The sequence below is a fragment of the Pyxicephalus adspersus genome, chromosome 10, assembly GCF_032062135.1.
Source record: "Pyxicephalus adspersus chromosome 10, UCB_Pads_2.0, whole genome shotgun sequence".
NCBI classification, from domain to species: domain Eukaryota; kingdom Metazoa; phylum Chordata; class Amphibia; order Anura; family Pyxicephalidae; genus Pyxicephalus; species Pyxicephalus adspersus.
In genome coordinates this window covers 3,452,039-3,462,165 of record NC_092867.1, presented here as the reverse complement: position 1 = coordinate 3,462,165, position 10,127 = coordinate 3,452,039, and the positions used below count along the sequence as shown (strand labels likewise).

Sequence of the window (10,127 nt, the reverse complement as noted above, 5' to 3'; positions counted from 1 at the left end):
CATTAAAATCCATGGGAGGGCTGTGTAAGGGCCAAAACCCAGATCTGAAAGTGACTGGTTGCTTGGGAGTATGCGGCCCCACTGGTATAAAGACAAAAAGCCTGAATCTGAAGAAGACTGATTGCTGGGGAGTATGCGGCCCCAAGGATGTAAAGATCCGAGCCCTGATCTGAAAGACTGGTTGCTGGGGAGTATGCCGCCCCATGGGTACAAAGGCCAGAACCCAGATCTGAAAGACTGATTGCTGGGGAGTATGCCCCCCCATGGGAGTAAAGACTGGAGCCCGGATCTGAAATCATCTATTCTGAAAGAGACTTATCCCTTGGCCACAGAAAGTTGGTTCACATCTTTTTCAGATTATAAATAGGAGACTCCCATCATACAAGGGCAAAGTAAAGTTGCAAGGGTTTCCTGCAGAAATTCTAAGCAAATACATTAGACACTTAGCATCCTGCCAACAAGCAGCCACTGCAAGACCCCCGCTCTCCAGGAATATTCTTTTCCGGTATCCTCTCTTAAACTAGTTTCACATGGTTACTAGAAATACACCGCCAACTGGAATCCTCCTATTTGCCACTGTAGCACTTTATTTGATGAAGGGATGGCATCTGCCAGGGCTTAGCACTGATGCCAGGGTCCAGGAAACTGAGTTCGGGGAGGCATACAGTAGTTCAGATTATCTGTAGACACCTTGTAGAGTCAACGTTTAAACCAAATGATGTCTTAACAGTAAGCTGCAATCAGAATGGAAGGGGAGAATGTTCATTAACCATTTCATTACAAGATTAAATATATGAACAAACAAGAATTACAGACAGATTTGCCAGGCTGGAGATTTAACACAAAGCATAAAACCCCTCAACACAAAAAAAAAAAAAAAAAAAAAACGACGCAAACCATATTCCAGGGAAACAGTGATTTACCCTATCTGTAAACAATATGAAGAAAAAAAAAATGGGGGAAAACATACATAAAATAAGTTAAAGACATTATAAGAAAACTGAAGATTGTGGGTGTTATAGGATTAGTGGACAAGGGAGAGGAACGATCGAAACCTGACACGGCAGCGGCCATATTGTTTCCTTACCAAGTGACAAAAAATGGCTGGCAAAATACGAGAGATGTCATTAACGGCAATCACTACCAAGTGACATTGGCAACTGATCAGATCTGCTCTGGCAATTTATCAATGACATTAAAAAAAAATAGCGCTTCAACAAGCAATTGATATTTTTGACATAAAAAAACAAAAACAAAACTAAATGGCTATGTTTCCTCTATTAGCAAAAACACATAATGCAGTCTTAATAAATTTGCCTTTTCATTACATATACATATATATATACAGAGAGAGAGAGAGAGATACACACATTTTCATATTTGTATGTGGCGCCACTTTCTAGATATAGATATATCCATGAACACGACATGGATGCGGTTTTGTACAGTGTATGGGAGGGCGTGGGACTTGCATTAGACCATGGCACGGTAGGGACCTTGCATCTTCAGGAACTGGATTATAAAGGAAGGCCCGCCGGCAACAATTTGCGGAGGCAGGTGGCTGAGAGGACAGTTCTCGATACTCATGATTGATAGTTTGCTGCACAAGGCCAGCTCAAAGGGGAGGCTGTGTAAATTGGGGTTGTCGTTGAGATAGAGCTCCTCTAAGTTCTCCAGTGTACCTGTGGAGGGGGAGAGGAGACATATTATTAAACAGTATTTATAAAGCACCAACATGTTATGCATCGCTGTACTAGCTGTCCCACAAAGGGCTCACAATCTAAAGTCCCCACCATATGTCATTAATACAGTTTGAGGTCAATTTTGGGGTAAGGCCAGTTAACCTAACTGCATGTTTTTGGGATGTGAGAGGAAACCAGAGTACCCGGAGGAAACCCACGCAAACGCAGAGAGAACCTGCAGACTCCATGCAGATAATGTCCTGGCCGAGATTCAAACCTCAGACCCAGCGCTGCAAAGTTTCTGAGCCTCTGTGCTGCTCATGTTAACTTCTAAATGCACAGAAGCTGAATGAAAGTTTAGGTAGTAAAAAATCCCCAGCTACTAGTACATGTTTCCCTAAAGTTCCAGTAACCAACATGCACTTTTAATGTTTAACTTTTTAAGAAATTCCAATCAAGGTGTGTTCACTAAGCATATCACACATGTAAAAGACGATAAAAGGGAAGCCAGCCATCAATCATTGAACTGGCGGCTGGATCAGCAGTTATAGGGAGCTGTAAATAGCTTTCTGAAAACTTCCCTGCACCCTGCTCCCTATAGGAGCCCTCAGTCCTAATGCAATCAATAGACTGCAAAATTGATAGTGAATGCTCACCTTTCAAGCTGAAATCTCCTGAAGAACATCAGCTTGAGACGTGAGCATTCATTGACAGTAATCTTTGCAGGCAGTTCTTTATTAAACAGAAACATCTTAGCATCATTGCCTTATAAAAGTAATAAAGGGGAATGAATCGGATCTGTGATAACAGTTTGACAACACTCCCCCCCTCAATGAAAAGGAAGCAAGTTTCTGTTAAGTCACCCACCTATTTCCTCTGGAAGATGAGTGAGAAGGTTCTCCCCAAGTCCCAGGTGCGTCAGATTTGTCAGGTGCCCAATCCCTCTTGGCAAAGTTGTAAGCTGGTTATTTGTCAGCACCAGTTTCTGTTTGGAAAATGAACACAAGGATAAATAAAAAAAAGTGTGAACATAATGATGAAATCCTGAAAGACTCAAATCTGACAGAAACCAACATGGTAAATGTTCTTTGCCAATCAGAATTCAGCCCGCTTGTTCCTTTTTATTTATTCGCTTTTGTTTTTATACACCAGAGCCAGGGTCCAGTCGAACATCGGCCGTCTGTGATTTAATTATAAGGACACCATGGTGACAGTCTGAACAGGTTGTTACAGATTAAAGATGCCGGTGATATGCTTATTTCTAGGAAAGTAAAAAATCTGCTCATCCATATCAAATTGAGAGCGAATGGAACAGAAAACATCTGCCTTGCGTCAAGTGAAAAAGATTTTATTTGCTTAGTGGTGTTTATGGCAGAATGTCCTTGTCAGCAAAGTGTTGCACACAAACAAGAGATCAGCATAGATACAAAAAGTCTTGTACTTCACAGATCTCCTTTTCCACTAATAAAACAAAAAGGGTGCTGAGAATCCTAAAAAAAAAAGGGGGAGGAGATAAAGACGCAGGGATGGAAGGAAAGAAAAATGACAGAGAGGAGAAAAGAAATGGAGAAAAAAAAAAGCGCTGAGGAATAAAAGTATAACAGTAACAGAGGAGAGAGTGAGGGGAAAAAAACACCAAAGTGGATAGAAGCAGATTCCAAACCATCAGAGAATTTCTGCATAAATACGATGTTCACATATCAACACATTAGGACGTGCCCTCTCTGCCGTCATTATTCTCCTGTACAGGAAATCTCTGCTTAATTAGATGATCGGAGCTAAGAGGAAATGTTATCTGCCATTTCAGAAGTAGATAATATAAAGATCTGCTGGGTTATGTGCAAACAACACTTGGGCAATCAATATCAGCGAGAACCTCCCAGGAGCTCATTAGGAACCTGGTCGGAGATTTACTGCATTTATAGGCTGCTGTCATTCACTGTACATGAATGTGAAATCATTACCACCATGGACGTCATAAAGAAAAGACTCTGGCTGACGTGAGCTTTACTGTTCAATGAATCTTTAAGACACAAATTATCGAAGCTCTGTAATCTGTTACACAGCATTAAATGTAATTTTGTAAATGCACGCAACATACGTACATGAATGTGACCTGGTATCACCCTCTTAAAGTCCCTCTACAGCAGAACTCAAACTAGGGTAGAGAGAGCAGCACAAGGAGGCAGTAAGTTATGCTGAAGCATTCATATGCCAACAAGGTACATATTAATTGGTGGGGGAAAACAAAGTGACTGTCCAATGACAGGCTGGAGGAGGGGAGAAGACCTGTAAAATGAAACCAATTGCAACAGAGAAGAATCTGGTCTGGACAGGGCTTTGCTGGATAAAGTGTGTACATATGAAAGGATAGAAGCACAAATCTTTTCGAAGGGGAAAAAAAGTGCTTAAATGTATGTATTTTGGTGATTGCTTTTTGGCTGCTTGGCTTATTCAAATAATTATTTTGATCTGGGCATCTAGGTTTCAATGACCTCTGAGGTGGTTTTGTGTGGGGCTGGGCAATAGGCAACCCGCTAAGAACCTAAAAGACCCACCATAAAGTGAGTTCTAGATTATTGAGAAAAAAAAGCCTTATTAGCTCCTATTTCCTCCCATCATTACCTGCAGGTCTTTAAGATAAGCAATCTCATTTGGCAAAGACTCGAGCTTGTTTTCCTCAAGATCCAACTCCCTTAGTTTGCGCAGATTCCCAATACCATGCGGTAGCTTCTTTAAGAGATTGTTTGATAGGATTAAAACCTGTGGAAAAAATAAAGAGTGTTCAGGAGGCAGGTGAAGCTTCATCTATAAGACCGATAGGCTGTTTGCAAAAGGTACCTCGATAGAGACCAAGCCCGACACATCTTCTGGGATCTTCGTCAGCTGGTTGGTGGCCAGGTTCAGCTCCACCATACTCGTCCATGTGCCGAAATCCAGGGGTAGAGAAGTTAGCTGATTGTCCTGTTGAGAGGGGGAAATATTTGGAGTTTTAAAACATAATGAGAAGAATATTACGCTACTGGAAAAAGGCGAATCGTTAGTAGAAGGGCAAAAAAAAGCCAATTTAATCCTCTGTAGCAAGCTTTATCCTAATGCAAGTGTTTAAATCAACAAGTTCAGTCTACCCTGGGGACCCTGTAGGTTTCCCTTATTATCATCATCTAGTATTTATATAGCCCTGACATATCCTGCAGTGCTGTACAAAGTCCATAGTCATGTCACCAACTGTTCCTTCAAAGGAGCTCATAATCTAATATCCCTACCATTGTCATATGTTTTAATACAGTCTAAGGCCTGTTTTGGAGGGAAGCCAATTAACCTAACTGCATGTTTTTGGGATGTGAAAGGAAACTGGAATATCTGGAGGAAACCCCATTCAGTACCTGGAGAAAACCCACATAAACAAAGCCAGCAAATGCAAACTCGCTCTGGCCAAGATTAGAACCTGGGAACTAGTGCTGCAAAGGCCAGAGAGCTAACCTCTGAGCCACTGTGGCCCTTAAAAGCACTCAAAGGTCCAAAAGATGGTTTAGCCACCAGCAATGACCAAAGTCTGTTCTTTTATTTGGGCTTGGTGTCCTACTCAGGTAGCAAACATCACCATCAGTCAAGATCTTTGGATCTAACTGTGTCCCTCGAGGAATAGAGGAGAAAGGCAGCAAATGCTTCTCATTTGCAGCCTACACCGATTTAATGGAGAGGAACTGCCGTCTAAGGAGCGTATGGCTATAGATACACTTTGAATTTGACTAAGCCCACCAGATACTGAATGTAATAAATGTTAGGCTGGAGACCCTTGAAGCCTTTATTGCACAGCACAACAGCTCTCAAGACACCTGAAAGGCAGAAATCTCAGAGAAAACAATTACATATGAATTGAACTCACCTTCATATTCAGCTTACTTAATACTTTAGCTCTTGAAAAAATTCCAAATGGAATTTTGTTAATACGATTATGCTCCATGTTGAGGGAGTAGATTGTGGAAAATTGGGAGGGCCCGCCCACCGGATAGGACTGGAAACAGTTCCTGGCAAGGGTCAAACTTGTCACTTTCCCCAGGCTGGACAGCAGACCCTGTAAAGGACACAAAGCAAAATGTAAAAGAAAAGTTCTCAAAAAAAAAAATGCTACGTATTTATTATGCCTGGATGGATTCATTACCATCAGTGCTGGCCACAATTTCATTGCACAAGGGTCTGTAACTAGACATGAACCTAATACGCTGTGTATGTAGGGCCCTCAAACAGCCTCAAAAGGTTATATATGTAAACTTAGTAGATTTGGAGTGCATGCAATATACAAATTTTGCATTGACAATGACTTTGCACTTACCTATTTTACCCAAGTACATGTGAATGCGGTCTCTGGAATTTTTGGTCGTATTGGGAGATGATGTCATTTCTTTGAAGCAACTACTTGTATGGCTGGCCTAAAGCAGGACTAAACCCTGCATTACTCACCTGTCCCTGTTCCCTTGCATGGCAGCGCCATATTCCTCTCAGCCATCTTGATTAACTGAGCAGGGATAATGCAATTTCTGTGCAAGCACACGGGAGTGCACTCATGATTATTCAGGCAACCAAAGCTGAACCGGTTCAGCATTGTTGCCATAAACCCAGAATTATCAAGCAGGTAGGAGAGATTTTTGCTGAGAGAACATCGGCTGTCTCTTTCTGCTATAATAACCTGCCTGATCGTGTAATCTTAAAAGTGGAACTTTAGTTCTGCTTTAAGCTTCTTGGAAGGTGGAATACCATCAGACAGATGTTGTACCAGTATTGTATTCTGATCAGCTGGGGATATCTGTAGCATGGCACCATTGCCCTTCTTTTTTTTTTTACATTATATCTGATCTATTGATGGGTGGGAATTGTTCCAAGTCTTTTGCTCTGGGCAAACTGTAGTATCATTATGCATGACAGAAAATGCACAGTGGCAGGCAATGGAGAAGAAATCAAAAAATGTAAAAAGCTAAATTCGATTATTTTAGCACATTTGCGATCTCCACTTTCCCCCAGTATGCCAGCAACACCCATCGGTAAGACAGCAAGAGAAATGCTAGAAGAAGGGGGCTGTTGCTCAATTGATAAAGGAGTTTGCCTTGAAATTACACTACCATAATCATTATTAAACAGGATTTGTATAGTGCCAACATATTACGCAGCGCTGAACATCAAATAGGTGATCCAAATGACTGTCAGATACAGGAGAAGGAGAGGACCATGCCAAAAAAGCTTACAATCTAGGAGGCATAAAAAAACATATAATCTGCAATTTCTCTTATCTTCCTGAAAATGCTAATGATCTGCCTGTCTGTGGCTTTAATAATTATCCATGAACAAGCATTTGAAGGCAGACTAAAAAGGAAGCGAGGCAACTAGAATTTTAGGACGTTTTCCTTTAAAGTAGTTTGAAACCAAATCACAAAAATGTCACCATGCTTTGTCATTATAACGTACTATCAAAAGTAATTTTCAATCATTATAATATGGAACGCTGCAGATATAAATCTGGTGATTGTGCCATTGTTCCTTGTCGTCACCGTCACATGATCCATAGTGGAGACTAAGGCTGGGTACACACGTGCAATATTTGTTGTTGGAAAGGTTCTTTCACAATCCTTTCCAATGACAAAAGACTGAAAGATGCATGAACGAGCGCCGTTCTGCTCTATGGAGAGGGGAGACTGACAAAGCGATATCTCACTGCACTCTCTTACCTTCAGTTTCATTAAGATTGTTCATTTTCCGTGGATCCGCCAGGACGGTTGTTGGAAGGCCAAGCGCTGTACACACCGCAGATTCTCATCAGATATTAACCCTGAGCCGATTAACGGATGAGAATCATCTGACGTGTGTACGTAGCCTAAAAGCTGCTACGAGTACACCGGTATGAGTATGGTCCACTGTTGTTCCTATTGGGGTTAGGGACAGCAAAATAAAATAGTAACCCTGCCTGGGGCACTTCAAGAGCCTGTTTCCCAATAAAGGGTTAAAACCACAGCGTGAAGGCGTGTTGAAACCTTTTACACCAAAATCAAGCAGCCTTTAGCAGAGAGAGGGGGAGGATCAAAAAAAAAAAAAAAAACCCATCTCGCGCCTCTTCTCAAACCAGCAAAACAACAGTAGATATGGTTGTCAGGGCGTGTTTACACAGAGCGGAGAAATGATTGCCAATTGCTACAATCATGACTAATTTATGAAGCAATCTGCAGAGAATTCACTTCGCCGTGTTGACAGTAACAGTGCGCTGACGTCTTGAAGAGAGGAGACTCGCTATACGCAGCCCGAGATTTAAAGGCAAACTCCGTCTTAGAGGGAAAAAAAAAAAGGTTAAATGGCCTTAAACGACTGATTTCCATTAAGGAAGTCCATTAAGGCTGCGTCCATTAAGCCAATTTTCTCTTTATTGGCATCGTGATACTGATAAAAACCTGAAAAATGATCTCAGGAGAAAGTTGATGAAAGCTGGAGGATTAATGATTGAGATTGCCTGGGGGGATCTCAGAGTTTTCAGAAATATTTTCGAACCCGGTCTCCGTTGGCTCTCCTAGATTGTAAGCTCTTCGGGTAGGGTCATCTCCTCCTCCTGTGACAGGGTCTGTTATTTACAACCCCTATTTTATGTACAGTGCTGCATAATATGTTGGCGCTAAATAAATCTTGTTTTTTATTATTATTAACAATATTAATATATTAGCAGAGAAAATGTGAAGATTATAAAGAGGCTAGGATAAACGAAAGCTGTTTTTGTACCTCTGGTTACGACATCCAGTCAACTTTCAAGGTTGCAATCTCTTTAAAGCAGAACTCTACAATACAAATCGCAAGCATGCGATTTATTTATTGCAGATGGATGAGGTGAGGTCTCTTTAAAGATGCAGGCTAAATAAATTTTTAAAAATTGCATCCATACTTGAATCATAGTGACCTTTTAGCCCGGCGCACCACCCGGCACTATTCAGTTACCACCCAGCTGTATTTGGGTGGTTACTAAAGAGTTGCGTTACAATACAGGGGCAGCCAACCGTCTACCGTTTCTTCCCACCCTGGCTTAAAAACATTTCTGGGTTGAACACTGTTTGGGTATAATCTAACAGATGTGTGTTCCTCTTCTGAAGACCGGTCATCCTGGCTTTCTCTACTTGTGCTGGGTAACCGGTCTTGTATCCGCCCTCCTCCTGCAATTTTCTGTAGCCATGTTCAGGTGAATGCGCATATGATTAGGAAAATTCATTTCAAAGATCTACAACTGCTCCCTTCATCAAGGGCAAGGGTTTACTTTTTCATAGTGCCAGGAATGCAACATGTCCTAGAGTGTAAGCTCTTCCGGGCAGAGTCCTCTTCTCCTGTGTCACTGTCTGTATTCGTCTGTCATTTGCAACCCCTATTTCATGTACAGTGCTTCATAATATATTGGTGATATATAAATCCTGTATAATAATATTAATTGAAATGTTGGTGATTACATGCTGGTGGATAGCAGGGCCTTTAGGTGAATCTGTATCTTTGCCCTGCATAGCAAAGAATCCGTTTGCTTTATTCTGGTTTAAGAAGTCTGAATAGATTGGTAAATGCAAGACACAATGCCTTGGCTGCTGTAGGAAGGGAACTACATAATCTTACCTCTGGTAGAGTAGATATATTATTATTCTCCAAGTTTAACTCATCAAGTTCGCTGCATTTCGCTAAGGATCGTGGGATAGCTGACAGCCTGTTGTAGCGCAGCCCCAAGCGGTTCAAGCTAGACAGATTTCCTGCAAAAAAAAAAAAAAGAAAAGACGTTACATTTCTGAGTGGTAGTTCTGCAAAACAAGATAGTGCTGAAATGGCATGCTGGGGATTGTTGTCCCACCAAGAGCAGATTGTCACCCATGCACAAGTGATTTAGGACTAAAAAAAGATATGGAATGGTGGGAAGTAGTGAGGGTTTAGGAGACAGAAGAAGATGGGTAGATGAGGTTAAAGCGGTGGGATTTAAGGACTCTTAAAAAGAGCAGAAAACAGGAACAAGATGACTAGGATGAGGAAGACCATTCCAGCGAGTTTAGGCAGCTCTAGAAAAGTCTTGAAGTCATGTGCGTGATAAGGTTATGAGTAAGGAAGTCATTAGTAGGTCATTGGAGGAGCAAAGACAGCGGCTAGGGGGGTTCCATCAGGTCAGAAAGTGGGGCAAGGGATGTGGAGGGATTTGTGTATCAGGTAGGTAGGGGGGACAAGAACTGTGGAGGGATTTGATGACAAAGGTGAAATGAAAGCCAATGAAGAGAACTACAAAGAGAGGCAGGAGAAGAGGAGTGGTGGGAAGGCTACGTATGGGGTGGATAGGTAAGTGGGTAGGCTGTGTATGGGGTAGGTGGATAGGTGGGAAGGCTCTGTATGGGGTAGGTGGATAGGTGGGAAGGCTGTGTATGGGGTAGGTGGGTGGGAAGGCTGTGTATG

General features: G+C 41.8%; 1 protein-coding gene across 1 annotated transcript in view; it reads right to left on the bottom strand.

Moving 5' to 3' along the window:
* Positions 1–1,382: 1,382 nt before the first annotated feature.
* SHOC2 (SHOC2 leucine rich repeat scaffold protein) overlaps positions 1,383–10,127 on the bottom strand; it is a 37,451-nt gene continuing 28,706 nt past the window's right edge. Inside the window, exons 4-9 of the mRNA XM_072424958.1 lie at positions 9,312–9,442; positions 5,572–5,760; positions 4,524–4,646; positions 4,308–4,445; positions 2,550–2,667; positions 1,383–1,682 (exon numbers count right to left, since the gene is read on the bottom strand). Coding sequence (XP_072281059.1) covers positions 1,474–1,682; positions 2,550–2,667; positions 4,308–4,445; positions 4,524–4,646; positions 5,572–5,760; positions 9,312–9,442 — 908 coding nt within the window. The 3' untranslated portion in view covers positions 1,383–1,473. The remainder of the gene's footprint in view (positions 1,683–2,549; positions 2,668–4,307; positions 4,446–4,523; positions 4,647–5,571; positions 5,761–9,311; positions 9,443–10,127) is intronic.